We start from the raw sequence: 23,311 nt of genomic DNA on the forward strand, positions 1-23,311 counted from the left end.
GAACTGCGGCTCGCCACTCCATCGTTCGACCAAGATGCTGATGCCGCACTTTTGGGCAGCCGCTGCTGGCGACCCGCAACTCTGTTGCTGGCCGATCTTTGTTGACGCTGCGCCTCGTGATGGCCCCAGATCGTTGACCGTAGTCGGGTTAACTTGTATCCAAACTCTATTTGGTGGTCCTGGAAACTTAAGATGATGTTAAACAGCTTAATAAAAGAATCTTTAGCTTTACTACTTTTGGATAAAACTCTTTAGTTTGGCAGAATAGCAGATATAAATAATTACATTTAGTACACCCGTAACTTGTAAACTACTAAAGCTACAGGCTTGTGCGATATATCGTATAAAGGATTTTCGAAATACTTTGTACGCCATTCGAAACAACTTTTATTCCTTCTCTGCGTTAAAACAAAAATTTTCAAACATCCGTTTACACTGTTGAAAAATCTTTAAATGTGCGCTCCAAAGAACTGCATGCGAAATCCCAACCTTTAAAACCTTTAAAACTGCTGCTATTCAATATGCTTGGGTTTAGCTGTACGATTTTGAAAAAGCGTGCCGAATGTAAAAAAATTCAGAAATTGTATTTATCTAGTGATCATATAATACATTTTCGTCACAAAAGTTGATATCAGAACTGTTGTTTGCTGAAGGTGCGATCGTCACTAGATTTTCACCTCGTTAAAAGGTGTTTTTGTTTGATATATACTTTATGGAAACGTCTCCTTCACTGCGTTGCAAACTTCTGACTGAAATCATTATACCCTCTGCAAGGGTAGAAAAATAAAAAAGCTTTTTTATCGTCCGACTTTCAAAAAAATTTAATTAGAAGTGCTAAAATTTAAAAAAAATCTTTAAAACGGAAAAGAAAAGATAACTATCAAAAAAATATCAAAGCTATAACTATTTTCCCATAAATATTTTTTTATCTTTCCTATGGCTACTAATGATACAGTCGTCCGATTTTCTAATAATTTTATTCGAAATTCTAAAGTATTAATCAAATGCTTTTTACCGGAAAAGAAGTGAGTTTGATCAAAAATAACGAAGGTATTGTTATATTATTTACAATTAATTACCCGATCACTCTATGGCAGCGTTATGATATAGACGTCCGACTTAAAAAAAATTCAGTCAAAATTCTGATAAATGATAACCCTAAGAGAAGAAAATAATATGTCAAATGTAAATACCCTTAAGAAATAATCAATGTTAGTAACACCATGTTACATTTTTAAGAATTGTTGCCAGCTTCAGTGATATTTGTGATATTTCTATATCCCAGAGTAAAAGAAAATAAGATCAAAATTAACAAAGCAACATTTTTTTTTTAAATATTTATTTCATTAATAGTCTGACCGTTTCTTTAATAGCTATAAGTTAGAGTCGTCTGATTTGTTTAAATTGAATTCGAAATTCTTAAAAATACATAAAATGTTATTCCCAATAGTATAAGATAATATGTCAAAAAAACACCGAAGCTACGACTTGTTCTCCCCACCAATTTTTCGATCGTTCCTATGGCAGCTATATGATATATTCGTCCGATTTTGACTTCGAAATTCAAAACTAAATAAAAAATGTTATTTTCAACCGTAGTAGGTTATATGTTAAAAAAGAAAGGAAGTTAACTTCGGCATGCCGAAGTTTGTATACCCTTGCAGTTATAATTATTGAGTTTAAAAATACAAAAAATGATATTCCCAATAGTATAAGATAATATGTCAAAAAACACCGAAGCTATAATTTGTTTCATCTTATTTTCCCATCAATTTTCCGATCGTTCCTATGGCAGCTATATGATATATTCGTCCGATTTTGATTTCGAAATTCAAAACTAAATAAAAAATGTTATTTCCAACCGTAGTAGGTTATATGTTAAAACAAGGAAGAACGCTATAGTCGAGTACCTCGACTATCAGATACCCGTTACTCAGCTAAAGGGACCAAAGGAAAATGGAGATATGCAAGCAGCAAATGCGCCACCTACCGGCGGTAGACAGATTTAAGCGTTGTGGGCGTTAGAGTGGGCATGGCAAAGTTTTTTTTAAATCAATCGATAGGTATTGACGAGGCTAATACATTTCAGTTAACTTTTTTTATCTAGCATAAAAATTGTGGGCGCCACAGATTTGGGCGGTTTGTTAGCGTTAGAGTGGGCGTGGCATATTCGCGTAACAAACTTGCGCTGCGCTCAAGCCTACGGAATCTAAGTCTGAAATCGTTTCTCTATCTTTGATATTTTCTGAGATATCCGCGTTCATATTTACGATTTTTTGAAGTTTGTGGGCGGTTTGTGGGCGTTAAAGTGGGCGTGGCAAACTTTTGTAGGTCAATCGGTAGGTATTGATGAGAACAATACATTTCAGTTAAAATTTTTGTTCTAGCATCAAAACTGTAGGAGACACAGTTTTGGGCGGTTTGTGGGCGTTAGAGTGGGCGTGGCACTCTTCTGAAACAAACTTGCGCTGCGCAGGAATCTCAGGAATCTGCATGCCAAATCCCAGTATTGTAGCTTTTATAGTTTCCGAGATCTCAGCGTTCATACGGACAGACGGACAGACGGACAGACGGACATGGCTAGATCGACTCGGCTAGTGATCCTGATCAAGAATATATATACTTTATGGGGTCGGAAACGCTTCCTTCTGCCTGTTACATACTTTCCGACGAATCTAGTATACCTTTTTACTCTACGAGTAACGGGTATAAAAAGAAAGGAAATTAACTTCGGCATGCCGAAGTTTGTATACCCTTGCAGTTATAATTATTGAGTTTAAAAATACAAAAAATGATATTCCTAATAGTATAAGATAATATGTCAAAAAACACCGAAGCTATAATTTGTTTCATATTATTTTCCCACCAATTTTCCGATCGTTCCTATGGCAGCTATATGATATAGTCGTCCGATTTTGATAAAATTTAATTCAAAATTCAAAACTAATTAAAAAATGTTATTTCCATGCTTAGGAAGTTATAAGCTAAAAAACACAAAATATATAATTTCTTAAAATTTTTTTTTTCTATTATTCCTATGGGAGCTATAAGATATAGTTGTTTGATCCATTTGAGCCATATTTTTCTCTTTTTCATAAAAATTTTTACCGACATTGTCACCTTCATAAAATCATAAAAAATATAAGCAAAATGATTTTTGAAAAATTCTTTTTGCAGTTACTATTATTTAATTTTATTTATTTAATTTTATTAAAAATTTAAGTTTTCAAGACGAGGAAAAAAGTTCAAAAAGTAGATTTTCACACAAATTCGTCCTTTTCAATAAGTACTGAATGGGTTAGGAAATGTATTGTATCATTCAAACGGCATTTAAATTACCTTTCCATTGATGCCAAAGTTAACAAGAAGTAAGTTCAAATTATGAGTATATTTAACTCTGGTTTTGTGAAAATACTTTTGACCACCCCTATATATACTACAAACTAGTTTCTTTGTTTTAAAGCTATCGGGATGAAACTCTCCCAAAAGTCTTATTTCTATTGCAGGTAGTATATAAGTCGGAACGAGCCCCATAGCTCCCGTAGGAATGATCAAAAAAATATTTCTTAAAACATTTAAAACAAGAAAGGAAGTTAGCTTCGGCAAACCGAAGCTTATATACCCTTGCAGCTATAATTATTAAATTTAAAAACACAAAAAATTATATTCCCAATAGTATAAGATAATATGTTAAAAAACACCGAAGCTATAATTTGTTTCATATTATTTTCCTACCAGTTTTCCGATCGTTCCTATGGCAGCTATATGATAAAGTCGTCCGATTTTGATAAAACTAACCTCCTACGCTTGGAAATAACATTTTTCAATTAGTTCTGAGTTTCGAATTTAATTTTATCAAAATCGGACTTCGGTGTTTTTTAACATATAACCTCCTACGCTTGGAAATAACATTTTTAATTAGTTCTGAATTTTGAATTTTATTTTATCAAAATCGGACGACTATATCATATAGCTGCCATAGGGACGATCGGAAAATTGGTGGGAAAATAATATAAAACAAATTATAGCTTCGGTGTTTTTTTATACCCTTGCAGAGGGTATATTGATTTCAGTCAGAAGTTTGCAACGCAGTGAAGGAGACGTTTCCGACCCCATAAAGTATATATATTCTTGATCAGCATGACTAGACGAGTCGATCTAGCCATGTCCGTCTGTCCGTCTGTCCGTCTGTCCGTCCGTTTCTACGCAAACTAGTCTCTCAGTTTTAAAGCTATCGGGCTGAAACTTTCCCAAAAGTCTTATATCTTTTGCAGGTAGTATATAAGTCGGAACCAGCCGGATCGGACAACTATATCTTATAGCTCCCATAAGAATAATCGGAAAAAAAAATTTTAAAAAATTATATCTATGGTGTTTTTAACATATTACCTCCTTTCCTTGGAAATAACATTTTTTAATTAGTTTTGAATTTCGAATTAAATAACATATAGCTGCCATAGGAACGATAGGAAAATTGGTAGGAAAATAATATGAAACAATTTATAGCTTCGGTGTTTTTTGACATATTATCGTATACTATTGGGAATATCATTTTTTGTGTTTTTAAATTTAATAATTATAGCTGCAAGGGTATATAAGCTTCGGCTTGCCGAAGCTTACTTCCTTTCTCGTTTTTAATAATTTAAATGAGGTTTCTTATTATCAATACCCATCTACATGCCGAAAATTATTGGTTTCGGAACATTCCCATAGCCCCATCGATAGTTTTGATAGTTTGCGGACTAAACCTCGATACTATCGCGATAGTATCGCTCATATATAAACATTAAGGGTATTCATGTAAAAGCAATATAATAGGGGCATTCCTTAAAAAAAATTATTTTATGAGAGTAGAGCAATTATGGAAATTTCCATTTTCAATTATTGACAATTAAAAACACAATTAGTTTAAATTCAAGTGAGATTAAAATCACATTTCTTTGGTTAAAAACCAATTTTCGTTAACAAATAACAGTTTGTTTTCGGTTTTTGGCTTCAGTGACATAAATTTAATATAGTTTATTTATTTTATCGAATGTAATATCATTTTTCGTCACAATTGTTGCCACTACTTTCTACCTCGTTAAGAGGTGTTTTTGTTTGATATCAGAAGTTTTTTTTGCTCAAGAGTTTAAGTACCCCAATACCATGACTAGGAGTCGTCCATATATGGATTGGCTATTGAAAAACCAAACACACAGATTCGACCCCTAATCTTAGCTGAACGCCACCTTAAATTAGGCACAACAAGTTTTATCGCTTCAATTACCTACTTTATTAGCACAAGTTTGGAATCTCAAGGGCTGTATAGATTCAGATTCCAAGAGAAATCTGTCGTTTCTTACATTTTCCGCCGAACTAGCGGATTTTTCCAAAGTGGTAGAACAAATAGATCAAGTTTCCTATTTCGATTAGCTTCATGCAAGTAAAGGACCCTAAAACCATAACAGATTTTCCGTTTGAAAAAATCTAATAAGAATATTTTTCATCAAATTGTTTTTTTTCTTGTTTATTCCAACAAGTATGAAATATTTCGTATACGGAGCTGAAACGAGTTGCACTTTTAATCGCTTAATATCTTCCAAACAGTAATTTTTAGAGCAAAAAGTGTTCAAAATCAAAAGTTGAGGAATCTGAAGGGCTATATGATTTGAAATTTAAAAAGAAATCGTTTGACTCAATTTTGAGAAAATAGTCAAAAAGTGGTTTTAAAAATTACTTTTTGTCATAACTCTAAATCTAATATAGTCAGACAATTTTACTATATGAAGAGTATTTAGCAAACTAAATTATCTTTTCAGAGATATATAGCACGTTTCTATAGCATTAGTTGTTTAGATACTGTAAGCATTTTAAATCTGCTTTTTTTTTTAGTTTTCTCCCAAACAAATCTATATTTCAAATGTCTTGGTATACAATCTTCTTAGCTTTTGCGATACCTTTCGATTGGGTTATCACTCGTTAAAAATGTTATTTCCAAGCGTAAGAGGTTATATGTTAAAAAACACGGAAGCTATATTTTGTTTCATATTATTTTCCCACCAATTTTACGATCGTTCCTATGGCAGCTATATGATATAGTCGTCCGATTTTGATAAAATTTAATTCGAAATTCAAAACTAGTTGAAAAATGCTATTTTCAAGCTTAGAGGATATATATTAAACAAGAAAGGAAGTTAGCTTCGGCAAGCCGAAGCTTATATACCCTTGCAGCTATAATTATTAAATTTAAAAACACAAAAAATGATATTCCCAATAGTATAAGATAATATGTCAAAAAACACCGAAGCTGTAATTTGTTTCATATTATTTTCCTACCAATTTTCCGATCGTTCCTATGGCAGCTATATGATATAGTCTTCCGATTTTGATAAAATTAAATTCGAAATTCAGAACTAATTAAAAAATGTTATTTCCAAGCGTAAGAGGTTATTTGTTAAAAAACACCGAAGCTATAATTTGTTTCATATTATTTTCCTACCAATTTTCCGATCGTTCCTATGGCAGCTATATGACATAGTCGTCCGATTTTGATAAAATTTAATTCGAAATTCAGAACTAATTAAAAAATGTTATTTCCATGCGTTGGAGGTTATATGTTGAAAAACACCGAAGCTATAATTTTTTTCATATTATTTTTCCACAAATTTTCCGATCGTTCCTATGGCAGCTATATGATATAGTCGTCCGATTTCGATAAAATTTAATTCAAAATTCAAAATTATTTAAAAATTGTTATTTCCAAGCTTAGGAGTTTATATGCTAAAAAACACCAAAGATATAATTTTTTTTCATTTTTTTGTCCGATTATTCCTATGGGAGCTATAAGATATAGTTGTCCGATCCGGCTGGTTCCGACTTATATACTACCTGCAAAAAATATAAGACTTTTGGGAAAGTTTCAGCCCGAAAGCTTTAAAACTGAGAGACTAGTTTGCGTAGAAACGGACGGACAGACGGACATGGCTAGATCGACTCGTCTAGTCATGCTGATCAAGAATATATATACTTTATGGGGTCGGAAACGTCTCCTTCACTGCGTTGCAAACTTCTGACTGAAATCAATATACCCTCTGCAAGGGTATAAAAACACCAAAGACATAATTTTTTAAAATGTATTTTTCCGATTATTCCTATGGGAGCTATTAGATATGGTTGTCCGATCCGGCTGGTTCCTACTTATAAACTACTTGCCAAAGAAAATCATTTTGCTTATATTTTTTTTGATTATTTAAAAACGCTTAGAAACATGCATTTGACCCATATTTTTCTCATTTTCATAAAAATGTTTCCCGACATTGTCACCTTCATAAAATCATAAAAAATATAAGCAAAATGATTTTTGAAAAATTCTTTTTGCAGTTACTATTATTTAATTTTATTTATTTAATTTTATTAAAAGTTTAAGTTTTCAAGACGAGGAAAAAAGTTCAAAAAGTAGATTTTCACACAAATTCGTCCTTTTCAATAAGTACTGAATGGGTTAGGAAATGTATTGTATCATTCAAACGGCATTTAAATTACCTTTCCATTGATGCCAAAGTTAACAAGAAGTAAGTTCAAATTATGAGTATATTTAACTCTGGTTTTGTGAAAATACTTTTGACCACCCCTATATATACTACAAACTAGTTTCTTTGTTTTAAAGCTATCGGGATGAAACTCTCCCAAAAGTCTTATTTCTATTGCAGGTAGTATATAAGTCGGAACGAGCCCCATAGCTCCCGTAGGAATGATCAAAAAAATATTTCTTAAAACATTTAAAACAAGAAAGGAAGTTAGCTTCGGCAAACCGAAGCTTATATACCCTTGCAGCTATAATTATTAAATTTAAAAACACAAAAAATTATATTCCCAATAGTATAAGATAATATGTTAAAAAACACCGAAGCTATAATTTGTTTCATATTATTTTCCTACCAGTTTTCCGATCGTTCCTATGGCAGCTATATGATAAAGTCGTCCGATTTTGATAAAACTAACCTCCTACGCTTGGAAATAACATTTTTCAATTAGTTCTGAGTTTCGAATTTAATTTTATCAAAATCGGACTTCGGTGTTTTTTAACATATAACCTCCTACGCTTGGAAATAACATTTTTAATTAGTTCTGAATTTTGAATTTTATTTTATCAAAATCGGACGACTATATCATATAGCTGCCATAGGGACGATCGGAAAATTGGTGGGAAAATAATATAAAACAAATTATAGCTTCGGTGTTTTTTTATACCCTTGCAGAGGGTATATTGATTTCAGTCAGAAGTTTGCAACGCAGTGAAGGAGACGTTTCCGACCCCATAAAGTATATATATTCTTGATCAGCATGACTAGACGAGTCGATCTAGCCATGTCCGTCTGTCCGTCTGTCCGTCTGTCCGTCCGTTTCTACGCAAACTAGTCTCTCAGTTTTAAAGCTATCGGGCTGAAACTTTCCCAAAAGTCTTATATCTTTTGCAGGTAGTATATAAGTCGGAACCAGCCGGATCGGACAACTATATCTTATAGCTCCCATAAGAATAATCGGAAAAAAAAATTTTAAAAAATTATATCTATGGTGTTTTTAACATATTACCTCCTTTCCTTGGAAATAACATTTTTTAATTAGTTTTGAATTTCGAATTAAATAACATATAGCTGCCATAGGAACGATAGGAAAATTGGTAGGAAAATAATATGAAACAATTTATAGCTTCGGTGTTTTTTGACATATTATCGTATACTATTGGGAATATCATTTTTTGTGTTTTTAAATTTAATAATTATAGCTGCAAGGGTATATAAGCTTCGGCTTGCCGAAGCTTACTTCCTTTCTCGTTTTTAATAATTTAAATGAGGTTTCTTATTATCAATACCCATCTACATGCCGAAAATTATTGGTTTCGGAACATTCCCATAGCCCCATCGATAGTTTTGATAGTTTGCGGACTAAACCTCGATACTATCGCGATAGTATCGCTCATATATAAACATTAAGGGTATTCATGTAAAAGCAATATAATAGGGGCATTCCTTAAAAAAAAATTATTTTATGAGAGTAGAGCAATTATGGAAATTTCCATTTTCAATTATTGACAATTAAAAACACAATTAGTTTAAATTCAAGTGAGATTAAAATCACATTTCTTTGGTTAAAAACCAATTTTCGTTAACAAATAACAGTTTGTTTTCGGTTTTTGGCTTCAGTGACATAAATTTAATATAGTTTATTTATTTTATCGAATGTAATATCATTTTTCGTCACAATTGTTGCCACTACTTTCTACCTCGTTAAGAGGTGTTTTTGTTTGATATCAGAAGTTTTTTTTGCTCAAGAGTTTAAGTACCCCAATACCATGACTAGGAGTCGTCCATATATGGATTGGCTATTGAAAAACCAAACACACAGATTCGACCCCTAATCTTAGCTGAACGCCACCTTAAATTAGGCACAACAAGTTTTATCGCTTCAATTACCTACTTTATTAGCACAAGTTTGGAATCTCAAGGGCTGTATAGATTCAGATTCCAAGAGAAATCTGTCGTTTCTTACATTTTCCGCCGAACTAGCGGATTTTTCCAAAGTGGTAGAACAAATAGATCAAGTTTCCTATTTCGATTAGCTTCATGCAAGTAAAGGACCCTAAAACCATAACAGATTTTCCGTTTGAAAAAATCTAATAAGAATATTTTTCATCAAATTGTTTTTTTTCTTGTTTATTCCAACAAGTATGAAATATTTCGTATACGGAGCTGAAACGAGTTGCACTTTTAATCGCTTAATATCTTCCAAACAGTAATTTTTAGAGCAAAAAGTGTTCAAAATCAAAAGTTGAGGAATCTGAAGGGCTATATGATTTGAAATTTAAAAAGAAATCGTTTGACTCAATTTTGAGAAAATAGTCAAAAAGTGGTTTTAAAAATTACTTTTTGTCATAACTCTAAATCTAATATAGTCAGACAATTTTACTATATGAAGAGTATTTAGCAAACTAAATTATCTTTTCAGAGATATATAGCACGTTTCTATAGCATTAGTTGTTTAGATACTGTAAGCATTTTAAATCTGCTTTTTTTTTTAGTTTTCTCCCAAACAAATCTATATTTCAAATGTCTTGGTATACAATCTTCTTAGCTTTTGCGATACCTTTCGATTGGGTTATCACTCGTTAAAAATGTTATTTCCAAGCGTAAGAGGTTATATGTTAAAAAACACGGAAGCTATATTTTGTTTCATATTATTTTCCCACCAATTTTACGATCGTTCCTATGGCAGCTATATGATATAGTCGTCCGATTTTGATAAAATTTAATTCGAAATTCAAAACTAGTTGAAAAATGCTATTTTCAAGCTTAGAGGATATATATTAAACAAGAAAGGAAGTTAGCTTCGGCAAGCCGAAGCTTATATACCCTTGCAGCTATAATTATTAAATTTAAAAACACAAAAAATGATATTCCCAATAGTATAAGATAATATGTCAAAAAACACCGAAGCTGTAATTTGTTTCATATTATTTTCCTACCAATTTTCCGATCGTTCCTATGGCAGCTATATGATATAGTCTTCCGATTTTGATAAAATTAAATTCGAAATTCAGAACTAATTAAAAAATGTTATTTCCAAGCGTAAGAGGTTATTTGTTAAAAAACACCGAAGCTATAATTTGTTTCATATTATTTTCCTACCAATTTTCCGATCGTTCCTATGGCAGCTATATGACATAGTCGTCCGATTTTGATAAAATTTAATTCGAAATTCAGAACTAATTAAAAAATGTTATTTCCATGCGTTGGAGGTTATATGTTGAAAAACACCGAAGCTATAATTTTTTTCATATTATTTTTCCACAAATTTTCCGATCGTTCCTATGGCAGCTATATGATATAGTCGTCCGATTTCGATAAAATTTAATTCAAAATTCAAAATTATTTAAAAATTGTTATTTCCAAGCTTAGGAGTTTATATGCTAAAAAACACCAAAGATATAATTTTTTTTCATTTTTTTGTCCGATTATTCCTATGGGAGCTATAAGATATAGTTGTCCGATCCGGCTGGTTCCGACTTATATACTACCTGCAAAAAATATAAGACTTTTGGGAAAGTTTCAGCCCGAAAGCTTTAAAACTGAGAGACTAGTTTGCGTAGAAACGGACGGACAGACGGACATGGCTAGATCGACTCGTCTAGTCATGCTGATCAAGAATATATATACTTTATGGGGTCGGAAACGTCTCCTTCACTGCGTTGCAAACTTCTGACTGAAATCAATATACCCTCTGCAAGGGTATAAAAACACCAAAGACATAATTTTTTAAAATGTATTTTTCCGATTATTCCTATGGGAGCTATTAGATATGGTTGTCCGATCCGGCTGGTTCCTACTTATAAACTACTTGCCAAAGAAAATCATTTTGCTTATATTTTTTTTGATTATTTAAAAACGCTTAGAAACATGCATTTGACCCATATTTTTCTCATTTTCATAAAAATGTTTCCCGACATTGTCACCTTCATAAAATCATAAAAAAAATAAGCAAAATGATTTTTGAAAAATTCTTTTTGCAGTTAAACTAAAGCGCTAAACTAGCGGTTTTTTCCAAAAGTCGTAGAACAAAAGTTTTCTATTTTAAGCTACTTTATACACTCATTGGGTTTCCAAAACCCTAAAATTAAGATGGGATGCATACAAACCCACAAACAAAGGGACAAACATTTTCATTTTGGGAAGAAGAAGAAAATCTTGTTTTTTGAATTACTTTTGAACGGGACATCGGATTTCAACAAATGAGGTGTCATTCGACGCGTATTCTCAGTAAGAATAAAACTAGCTAAACAGCCGGGGGCTTTTATTCCCACCGTATCCAGCAGCTCAAATTTTCTAAATTTTTACTTTTACACTTTCACCGCCTTTTCTCCAAAACAAATCTATATTTCAAATGGACCAATCGGACCATAATGGCAGATTTTCAATTCTGCGGCTATATATAGAAGTTGTCTTCGCACGTTCTCTTGCGCGCTTCACCACTACGTGTACTGCCGTCCACAGTGATTATAGTTTTCATTGGAACAATCTGCGACTTTTGCTGAACGCCAAGCTGTGCATTTTTGTTTTATATTTTCAAAAATAACATACACTTGTTTTAAACAGTTTTAAAAAGAATTTATTACAAACTGAAAAGTAGTTCATTCCACAAATCTGCAAAGTAAATGTATATAAAGTTTATTAAACATATTTTATTTAAATAAATATTACATGAAAAATCAAAAAGATTCTCAGCTTCAGCCAAACTACTATTGCCCTCCAATGGGTAGTCATTACTATTTGTTGAACTAGATAACAACTCTATGACTTCAGTAGGAAGACACATTCGCTTTTGTCTATGAATTCGCCTCTCTTAGTTTACTGTCGAAATTATAGGATCCGATGTATCCATAGCTAGTTGATAAACATCTATAAAATTATAGACTCTACTGCACTTCCTTGCGTGATGCAGCCGATCAGATTTATATATTTTGTTTCGACACTCAGCGCCCTCTTCTCCAAAATATCCAACAGGAAGATCATGTTCTGAATTATGTAGCTTGAGTGAGCAAGGATCTTATGAACTTTAGCCGTCATAGGCAACCAAGGATATTTTTGTATAATTATGTCACCAGTTTTATGGCAGTAACTTTTGAAACGTTCGACACATATTGGTAACTGGCAAAAAAGAAATACCAAAATGGTCTTTAAGTTGATTATAAGTTTCTTATCGATACCAGTGATCTCTGACAATAAATTCGGAACAGCAAATGCACGTCGAGCAGTGTTGCCATTATGTGTACTGCATAAACGACCGACTTTGGGTTTATCAACTCTAAGTGAGAGCTTTTCACAGAACTGATTTTGCATTTTTTTTTTCTTTCAGAATCCAGTTTTTTATCATTGGGATCTGATACTCTCCACTTTTTCACACAGCATTTATAGCAAACTCTTCTGTTTCTCGCGACCAAAGTCTTTTCTTTTTTGTGTAGGTCAGAATCAGTTACTTTGGGTTTGAAAAACAAAATTTTTTGGACTTAACGACTTTTTAGAAATGGGAATGACTCCTGAACACTTTTCTACTTTGGACCACTCTATCGGTTCCTTGTCAATCTGTAGTCACTTGTCATTATACCCGTTACTCGTAGAGTAAAAGGGTATACTAGATTCGTCGAAAAGTATGTAACAGGCAGAAGGAAGCGTTTCCGACCCCATAAAGTATATATATTCTTGATCAGGATCACTAGCCGAGTCGATCTAGCCATGTCCGTCTGTCCGTCTGTCCGTCTGTCCGTCTGTCCGTATGAACGCTGAGATTTTGGAAACTATAAGAGCTACAATACTGGGATTAGGCATGCAGATTCCTGAGATTCCTGCGCAGCGCAAGTTTGTTTCAGTAGAGTGCCACGCCCACTCTAACGCCCACAAACCGCGCAAAGCTGTGGCTCCTACAGTTTTGATGCTAGAACAAAAATTTTAACTGAAATGTGTTGTTCTCATCAATACCTACCGATTGATCTAAAAAAAAACTTGCCACGCCCACTTTAACGCCCACAAACCGCCCACAAACTTCAAAAAATCGTAAATATGAACGCGGATATCTCGAAAAATATCAAAGATAGAGAAACTGGATTTCAGATTTAGATTCCGTAGGCTTGAGCGCAGCGCAAGTTTGTTACGCGAATATGCCACGCCCACTCTAACGCCCACAAGCCGCCCAAGTCTGTGGCGCCCACAATTTTCATGCTAGATAAAAAATTTTAACTGAAATGTATTGGTCTTGTCAATACCTATCGATTGATCTAAAAAAAGTTTGCCACGCCCACTCTAACGCCCACAACGCTTAAATCTGTCTACCGCCGGTATGTGGCGCATTTGCTGCTTGCATATCTCCATTTTCCTTTGGTCCCTTTACCTGAGTAACGGGTATCTGATAGTCGAGGTACTCGACTATAGCGTTCTTCCTTGTTTTTTTAATTTATTCTTTACTCCCTTTAATTTCATTCTCCTTGTTGCAACAACAATTGCGCCATACTCGGCTAAGGTGAGTTCCCACCTAGCCACGCTCTTGAAACCCTTAAACGGTCTTAGAAGGTCACTTTTCTTTCTCTCAACTTTTTCTTTCTATTGACAGGATTCTCTCCGTTACATTGATTTTATTTTTCGTTAAATAATAATATTATTAATTCTCACGACATATATTTGCTCCCCTGAGGTCGACTAACTGTTTGCAGCTTCAAAGTTTATAATTTCTTTTAATGAAGCAAACGGCAGTTGTTATCGCCTTGGAAAAACTGGCTATAAACCTTAAGCTAGCTTAAAATAAATCTTTTTTTGTACTTTAAAAAACCGTCCTTAAAAGCAAGAAACTACACAAAAAATTCTATAAATATGCTATCTAGTAAAAGTGATTGTTATATTTCATCATCCGCTGGGCTGTCTAATACCGTGTAGGGTTGAATGTGTGGGTTACTGGATTATCAAATTATTTATTGGTCATTATAGCCGCTACTCCCAGAGTAAAATCAAAAGTATGTTCCAGGAGAAGGATCCCTTTTCGTCCGGTAGTCGCGCAATCTAGATTATTATTGACAAATTTTTAAATTAATCATCAAGCTACCTTTATTTTAGTCGAGGCACTCGTTCCATATTCTTTCTTTCCGAAACTCGAGGACATATTAAAGATTACAGTCGGGTCACCCACAGCACCTAATGAACATCGCCTAATCCAAGATCTTATGTCAGCTGAATCGCAATAAGCATCTCTTTCGATTTTGCTCTCTTGGTTTGCATTCTTGTACCAGCGCTTGGCTAGCTATCTCTTGTTAAGTACACTGGTCGGCATATGTATTTTGACAAAACAAAAGTTAAGTATACTCATAACTTGAATTTACTTCTTGTAAACTATAGGCATCAATGGAAAGGTAATTTCAATGCCGTTTGAATGATACAATGCATTTCTTTACCCATTCAGTATTTATTGAAAAGGACGAATTTGTGTAAATCAACTTTTAAATTTTTTTTAAAAACTTTTTTCCTCGACTTGAAAACTTAAATTTTTTGATGCAAAAAGTTTCTTTAAACAAAAATAATAGTAACTGCAAAAAGAATTTTTCAAAAATCATTTTCCTTATATTTTTTATGATTTTTTGAAGGTGACAATGTCGGAAAAAATTTGTATGAAAAAGAGAAAAATATGGCTCAAATGCCTGTTTTTAAGCATTTTCAAAAATTCATAAAAAATATAAGAAAAATGATTTTTGAAAAATTCTTTTTGCAGTTACTATTATTTTTGTTTGAAGAAACTTTTTGCATCAAAAAATTTAAGTTTTCAAGTCGAGGAAAAAAGTTTTTAAAAAAAATTTAAAAGTTGATTTACACAAATTCGTCCTTTTCAATAAATACTGAATGGGTAAAGAAATGCATTGTATCATTCAAACGGCATTGAAATTACCTTTCCATTGATGCCTATAGTTTACACGAAGTAAGTTCAAATTATGAGTATATTTAACTTTTGTTTTGTCAAAATACTTATGCCGACCACTGTAGTTCAAATTTGCTCTTGACATTAAACATACTCCTTTCGCGCCCATTGTAATTGTTTGCTAATAAATTGTTAACCAGTACATAAACCAAGTCAAGAACTTCGTTTTTTTTTTATTTTACAACAGATAATACAAAAGCTCAACATTGGTGACCCCGATGTGATTTGTGCATAAGCAATATTTAGGGCAATTCATTCGAATCTATTAATATGACTCTGTCTTTGTTGCGGCTGTTATCCGTTGTATGAGCAACAAAACATTCGTCGCCAAAATACAATTAAGTATTAAATGCAGTAAGCAGTGCAAATTAATTGCAGTTAGCATTAAAAATAATAGTTTTAGTAACAATAGTTATACCCGTTACTCGTAGAGTAAAAGGGTATACTAGATTCGTCGGAAAGTATGTAACAGGCAGAAGGAAGCGTTTCCGACCCCATAAAGTATATATATTCTTGATCACGATCACTAGCCGAGTCGATCTAGCCATGTCCGTCTGTCCGTCTGTCCGTATGAACGCTGAGATCTCGGAAACTATAAGAGCTACATAACTGGGATTAGGCATGCAGATTCCTGAGATTCCTGCGCAGCGCAAGTTTGTTTCAGAAGAGTGCCACGCCCACTCTAACGCCCACAAACCGCCCAAAACTGTGGCTCCTACAGTTTTGATGCTAGAACAAAAATTTTAACTGAAATGTATTGTTCTCATCAATACCTACCGATTAACCCAAAAAAAAAGTTTACCACACCCACTCTAACGCCTACAAACTTCAAAATATCGTAAATATGAACGTGGATATCTCGGAAAATATCAAAGATAGAGCAACGGGATTTCAGATTTAGATTCCGTAGGCTTGAGCGCAGCGCAAGTTTGTTACGCGAATATGCCACGCCCACTCTAACGCCCACAAACCGCCCAAGCCTGTGGCGCCCACAATTTTCATGCTAGATAAAAAATTTTAACTAAAATGTATTGGTCTCGTCAATACCTACCGATTGATTTAATAAAAACTTTACCACGCCCACTCTAACGCCCACAACGCTTAAATCTGTCTACCGCCGGTAGGTGGCGCATTTGCTGCTTGCATATCTCCAATTTCCTTTGGTCCCTTTAGCTGAGTAACGGGTATCTGATAGTCGAGGTACTCGACTATAGCGTTCTTCCTTGTTAGTTTTGTTATTACGCAAGCTTGCATATAAAAGCCTAGTTTCGTTATAAATAGTCGCGAACGTATCCAAACAACGGACCTCAGAAGGGCCATTTAATCTGCGGGTTTTGTTGTTGCTGTCGTCGTGCCTACACCCAAAAAAAAATAGCCCTTAAATCAAGAAATTCGCCCTTAAATCAAGAAAATCGCCTATGATTTTGAGCCTACTCGCCTTTATTTTAAGTAAATAATTTTCTTGAATTTATGTAAGCACTTTCTGGAAATAACTACAAATTTTTCTTAAATTCACGGCAAAATATCTTATAAGTTGGAACAAGTTTTTAGAATTTAGAAAATTGTTCTGAATAATAAGGCTTTTTTTCTAAGGAACAAGTACTAATTTTTTAATCTTTAGGGAATTTCTTTCTTAAAATATGGATTGTTTTTCTATATATTACGGTCTTTTTTCGTATTTCAAGAAATTTGTTTCTATATTTAAGGTAAATTTTTTCTAAATCGAATAACTAATTTTTTCGTAAATCAAGAAACTTGTTTCTATAGTTAAAGGCTATTTTTTCTAATTTGAATAACAAAGTTTATTAAAAATTACAGCATTTTTTCTTAAATCAATTAACCCATTTTCTTTATTTAAAGGCCCATTGTTCAATATTAAGAACTAATTTTATTGAAAATTAAAATTGGTACATAGTTCATTTGTAACATAGCTAATACATTTCTTAACATTACATTTTAAATATATATTTTCATTCTTAAAAATAAAACTTAGGTTTTAAAAACATAAATTTTCCACACTTATGATATTCAATGGGGGATACTCTAAATCACTTAATTTAATTATCTTCATTTCGGGGTTATTAGTATCTACCTTTTTAAAAAATGTAAAGTGTTCAGAATATTCTGTTCTTAAAATAATACATAAAAAATATACAAATTCATTTTTTGCGACAATTTCTTTAATTTCGTATGCCACAAAGTAAGGTTTAGATTTATAGACAATATAGTTTTTTTTTGTACAGTTTAAGAAGTTGAATTAATATAAAGATTCGTATTCAAGTTAAGACAAGTATTGGGATTGGTAACAATATCATTATCTTGCAAATATTGAGGAGATCTGGAAGAACATAGTTCGTTTTCTTGAAGGAAAAAAGCATTTTCACTTGTCGTGTCAGAACTTAAATTTTCATTATTGGTTGCATAAAGCTTTTCATTTAGAGTATGTTTTTTAAAATTAGATATGCTTGAAAAAGATTGTGAGCAATTGGGATATCAACAATTAAGAATAATATACGAGTCAAAACAATGAAATTATCTTGTATGAGACCAAAATTCGTTATGTGGTTTAAAGGGATCTGAGCAAATTTTATATACGAAACTCATTTTGAAAACTTATTGGTTACTGTTTCAAATCATTTAAGAACTCGGATAATGATTTACTCTTTGTGTCGGTGTCCAAATTAATATAAAACAAGGAAGAACGCTATAGTCGAGTACCTCGACTATCAGATACCCGTTACTCAGCTAAAAGGACCAAAGGAAAATGGAGATATGCAGCAAAGCGAGGTTGAAATGCGCCACCTACCGGCGGTAGACATATTTAAGCGTTGTGGGCGTTAGAGTGGGCGTGGCAAAGTTTTTTTTGGATCAATCGATAGGTATTGACAAGACCAATACATTTCAGTTAAAATTTTTTATCTAGCATGAATATTGTGAACGCCACAGGCTTGGGCGGTTTGTGGGCGTTAGAGTGGGCGTGGCATATTCGCGTGACACACTTGCGCTGCGCTCAAGCCTACGGAATCTAAATCTGAAATCCCATTTCTCTATCTTTGATATTTTCCGAGATACCTGCGTTCATATTTACGATTTTTTGAAGTTTGTGGGCGGTTTGTGGGCGTTCAAGTGGGCGTGGCAAACTTTTTTTTGGGTCAATCGATAGGTATTGATGAGAACAATACATTTCAGTTAAAATTTTTATTCTAGCATGAAAACTGTAGGAGCCTCAGTTTTGGGCGGTTTGTGGGCGTTAGAGTGGGCGTGGCACTCTGCTGAAACAAACTTGCGCTGCGTAAGAAGCTCAGGAATCTGCACGCCTAATCTCAATAGCCTACCTCTTATAGTTTCCAAGATCTCAGCGTTCATCCGGACGGACAGACAGACGGACAGACGGACAGACGGACATGGCTAGATCGACTCGGCTAGTGATCCTGATCAATGGGGTCGGAAACGCTTCCTTCTGCCTGTTACATACTTTACTTTATTTTTGAACAAACGTCCATACGAGCACACACTCTTCGGGATACTTTAAATTCAAAATAAAAAAAACTTTAAGACATAAGTCTAAACTTGACAAGATATTTGGTTGCTTATAAAATATACCTGAAACATATACATAAAAATGTTCCTGGTTGTGAGGTCCACTTCCGATGCAACAAATCAGTTGTTGAAAACTGGTCTTATTTCCAAACTAAGAGTTGACTTCGCCAGAGATGTAATCTTGCAGTTCTCCAATCGTCGATTTCCAAATTAAAAATTTATTTCTGGAATCATCTATTAAGTATTTTTGATATTTGGAGTGCAACAGCAATAGTAGAAGAACATTTTGAGTATCTAAAGGATAATCAAAATTATTGAAAGAAAATAGCAGTAGAATAAAAATTAAAATTACTTACCCTCAGACTTTCCGCCAAGTTCTTTTAGAAAGAGTTTACCTTTATGCTCTTTTACCTTTAATTGTAAAAGCGGTAAACATTTTAGTTTGAAGGGATCCCACTTTGTAAATAACATATCAAAAATCATTTCATTTTTGGTTTTAAAATCGGCCAATATCTGTTAATGAAACAAAAAGGTCAATAAATAACCATAAAAAATAAATAAATTGTATTTACTAGCTCAAACCCAAACGACTGCTTAAGGATTGGTAGGGTATCAAAAATATTTTCCAAGGACTCAGCGGTTTCAAAAAAGTTCCTTCTATATTCGTAAGTCGACTTATGTATTATAAACAAAGACACACATACACACTCAAGCTCGTACGCAGGCGTAAAATTCATGGATGCGCAGATCTTTGTAACTATTTTAAACATAACATACATACCAATTCTCCAATTTCGAAAAAAATAAAATTGCAGGCCCCACCATGCTTTGCGGAATAATTTTGATCATCTGATCCCATTTTAAGAATGGCAAACTTTCATCATTTATACCATGCTCTGAAATAAATGTTTGTAAAGCACATGCCAATACATATATAAACTCGAATATACATACATATCTACATATGTATATATACATATTTAAATATACACTTCTATGTAACAAAAAAATATGTAACATAAAATATAAAAGTACTTACCGATGAAAATTGATTTAAAGGCTTCCCCGTCCAATTGTTTTAAAACAAAGTCCATTTTTCACAATTTTTGTTCACTTTTAAACACGAAGTTTTTTGCGAGCTGAACATCCGAAGGACAGAAACCACGAAAATCATTGTCATTGCCTAGTGTGACCGCACACAGTATAAAAATGTACCAAAATTGTCCACCCTTTCTGTGATGAAAAATAATGTTTTGTCCAAAAACCAAGGGCGATTTCGCCATTATTTCAAGAAAAAAGTTATAAAAATATTGTCATTAATCCAAGAAAATATCGCCATTAATCCAAGAAAAACTAATTTTTCTCTTCTTCTTATTCATTATAAAAAAAAATTAATTGCGAATTTTCTTAGTTTAAGAAAATATTTCTATAACCAAGAAAAATTTTCTTATTTTAATGGCGTTGTAAAATCACGGGCGATTTTCTAACATTAAGGGTAAATTTTTTTTTGAGTGTATGGAAAATGTTAGAAATCTTACCGCTGATGCAAAGCGGATGATATTTTTAAGGGGAAAGGCAACAGCACTATTTAATAGAGTAAAGCGTCTAGTGGATTCCTTATCAAGTGCTCATGTTTATGTTACGAGTCCGGTCTTCAAGTAAGGTTGGAGCTGGTTGATGAGCTCAAACAAACATTTAAAAAGGTTCTCAAAGAGATCGAAGAAATTCCGAAATTCGCTGAAGGCTATACGAAGTGGACCGAGCTTTATTCTATGTTTACTACTATCATAGATATCCATTCTGACCTTTGTAAGGGCGCGTGTACCAGTAATGTATCTGGGTTTCGCATAGCCTAGACCAGCACCTATGAATGCTTAGCAACAATGTTTTTGCGGATGCTTAGCAACATGTCTCTTAAGAACATCTGGGAGAAACAAGGCAACGTGCTGCGCTCCTAGTAGGTCCGGAAAAACTGTGGCTGTGTGGGTTGCTAGGAGAGACTGATCGAGAACAAGGAGAGAAAAGATTTTCGCACCTCTCTGTGCCCAAACGGCCGAGTGGTGGAATCGCGGTTTAGTGGCGTCTTGCGGGGGGTATAAAAGGCGGTCCGCTGGCGTCAGCCGCTCATAGCAAGTGAGACTCTAAGTGTAATTTCAAGTGGGTGGAAGTGGAAAAGTTGTGGTTCTTCAATGCTAATTTGCACCTTTTGCAGCTTAGATATTTCAAACTTAATCCCGAGAGGAGTGATTCAAGCCCCTTGCAACAGCAGTGGCTCAAAGGGTGAGTTAGGCATTTCCTCCTAGTTTGGGTTTAACTTTGACTTTGTGGCGCAGCACCAAGCGACAGCGACGCGGAAGAGCGATCTCGGAGCACCGCGACGAGTATTTCCAAAGAGGGTAGCACTACCACGGTGGCGGGCCTGGATTGTGGCAACCACACCCAAGGGTTGGCGCAAGCAAACCACGGCGCTTCTAAGCACCAATCCACCAAAGAGAATTGCACATGCGCATTTGTTTGTTTAAGGCCAAGCGACTTTTGGATCAGCCGGCAGCGGCATGGCCGTATCTAGGTTTTCCCTCAAACGCGGCGTTCCACAGAGCAGCACACTGTGCTTTTCCTTAGTGTGAACGCAAAACTCTGAAATCCACCAATTAATATTCCCGAGGACCTAAAGAAGGTCAACATAATTAGTTAAATTCACTTTATTTTTATTATTTTTTTCATTAAACCTAAGGCCAACAACTTTAAGAAACACAAAAGAACAGTCGGTCATGTAGACGAACAAAACAAACATAAAAATTAAGTAACAACAAAGATTATGCGCGAGGCTTGTTAAGAGGGCGATATTTTCTAATATATTCACAGATGCGGCAGCCTCTTTGGAAGCGCTTTCATCGGAGGATGCGGCAACAACTTTACGTAAGTTAAACTTTCATTTAATTTAAACACCTAAACGCGAACGGCGAAATATTCGCAAAAACTCCCCCGCAGGGCAAACTAGAGCGCACCGTCGCAAAGAAATGCGAGAAATAGATGAAAAGAAGATAAAAACGTAGTCGCCCGCTAGCATCCCTCCCTTTCCACCGGCCAGCCACTATTTCCTTGATCCTGGGCGCGGACGTTTACCCGAAGGTGATACAGCCGGGCTTCCACATGGTCGACGAGAGACTGCCAGTAGCCCAGAAGACGGTGTTCGGGTGGATCCTCTCCGGCGCCTGTACGCAGGTTTAAGGTGCAGGCGACTGGCCGAAGTTCCGTCTCCTTTTTTTTTGCAACGCTGGCGATTGCAAGGGGGGCGGAATGTTCAGGTCCACTGTCCGGCGAATCTGGACCGGCCCCGCTATCCAGCTGCACCGCTCTCTCGCTCTACCGCTCTCTCGCGCTCCCGCTCTCCTGCGCTGTTCCCAGCTCCCTCCGTGAAGTCTCCGCTGCGCTTTGGAGCGCAGAGCGGAGCTTAGACTTAAGCAGTTCGATTTTGGAGTTCAAATAGAATAAGCCGCGGTCGTACCCCCGCCTATTTTCCAAGTTAACTTTTATGCGTAACTTCTTTTCGGTTAAGGGGCAATTCGAGTTTCGAGTGATTTTCACCCCTACAGCTTAGACGCTTTCCGCCGCACCAGCAGCAAACCGCACCACCAGCTAACCGCCGAAGCCCAGCGGAGCAGCCCGCCGACGCCGCCAGTTCCCGCGTCGCCTCCCACGCCATTCCACTAGCGCCGTACCCCGCTACCCCCCCGGCGTAAATTTTGGTCCTTCGAGCCGGATAAGATAAGGAAAGCTTTTTCGTCTCAATAATTGCCGGTCTGCAGTCAGCCACTCGAAAATATAATTCGTTTGACTTTCTGTACGATTTGTCCAAAATCCAAGTCCGATTAAATCCGACAACGGCAATTAATAAATTACTTCGCCATTTTTTTCTTCGATTTTCCTTTTGCAACGTGCGGCCATATTGCCAATTTTTTCCGACTCCTTTTTTAATTGCATTTGGCCGCTCATCCATACATACATACACTTATATAAAATGGAGAAAAAATATTCCAAGCTTAGAGAAAATATTGTGCAAATATAAGCCAAGCTTACAGTGAGAATTATTTAATTTCCAGTGTTCTGCCAATTCAGGCCCCCAAAACTTTCCAAGATTTTCTCTCTGTATATCCGCAGCCCCTAAAGTACTTGCACATATTTTTTCGTTTTTCCAAATACAGTCCACACACAAATAAATCGAAAACGTCCACAACGACACATACACCGCTGGCAATAATTATTTAATAAATTTAAAACT

The 23,311-nt window shown here is 34.7% G+C and overlaps 2 protein-coding genes across 6 annotated transcripts; one reads left to right on the forward strand and one right to left on the reverse strand.

The window, feature by feature from the left end:
- Positions 1 to 20,224, reverse strand: LOC119562579. Of its 5 annotated transcripts, none has more exons than XR_005221890.1 (4): positions 20,069 to 20,223; positions 19,386 to 19,542; positions 19,093 to 19,323; positions 1 to 186 (listed from the first exon to the last, which is right to left on the reverse strand). XR_005221890.1 is itself a non-coding variant. In XM_037875797.1 (4 exons), the coding sequence occupies exons 2-4, from the start codon at positions 19,886 to 19,888 to the stop codon at positions 19,181 to 19,183; spliced, it is 378 nt and encodes a 125-aa protein (XP_037731725.1). In that variant the 5' UTR covers positions 19,889 to 19,925; positions 20,069 to 20,222; the 3' UTR covers positions 18,853 to 19,180. The 5 variants fall into 5 exon arrangements, 2 of the variants coding, with proteins under 2 accessions (XP_037731725.1, XP_037731724.1); XM_037875797.1 differs by lacking the exon at positions 1 to 186 and adding an exon at positions 19,811 to 19,925 and having other exon boundaries at positions 18,853 to 19,323; positions 20,069 to 20,222; XR_005221891.1 differs by lacking the exon at positions 1 to 186 and having other exon boundaries at positions 18,853 to 19,323; positions 19,386 to 19,440; positions 20,069 to 20,224.
- A 712-nt stretch (positions 20,225 to 20,936) lies between these two features.
- Positions 20,937 to 21,598, forward strand: LOC119562587. The gene is made up of 4 exons (XM_037875808.1): positions 20,937 to 20,972; positions 21,176 to 21,186; positions 21,242 to 21,309; positions 21,363 to 21,598. Exons 1-4 carry the CDS (start codon positions 20,937 to 20,939, stop codon positions 21,596 to 21,598), a joined length of 351 nt encoding a protein of 116 aa, XP_037731736.1.
- The last annotated feature ends 1,713 nt before the right edge of the window (positions 21,599 to 23,311 follow it).

The sequence above is a fragment of the Drosophila subpulchrella genome, unplaced genomic scaffold, assembly GCF_014743375.2.
Source record: "Drosophila subpulchrella strain 33 F10 #4 breed RU33 unplaced genomic scaffold, RU_Dsub_v1.1 Primary Assembly Seq64, whole genome shotgun sequence".
NCBI classification, from domain to species: domain Eukaryota; kingdom Metazoa; phylum Arthropoda; class Insecta; order Diptera; family Drosophilidae; genus Drosophila; species Drosophila subpulchrella.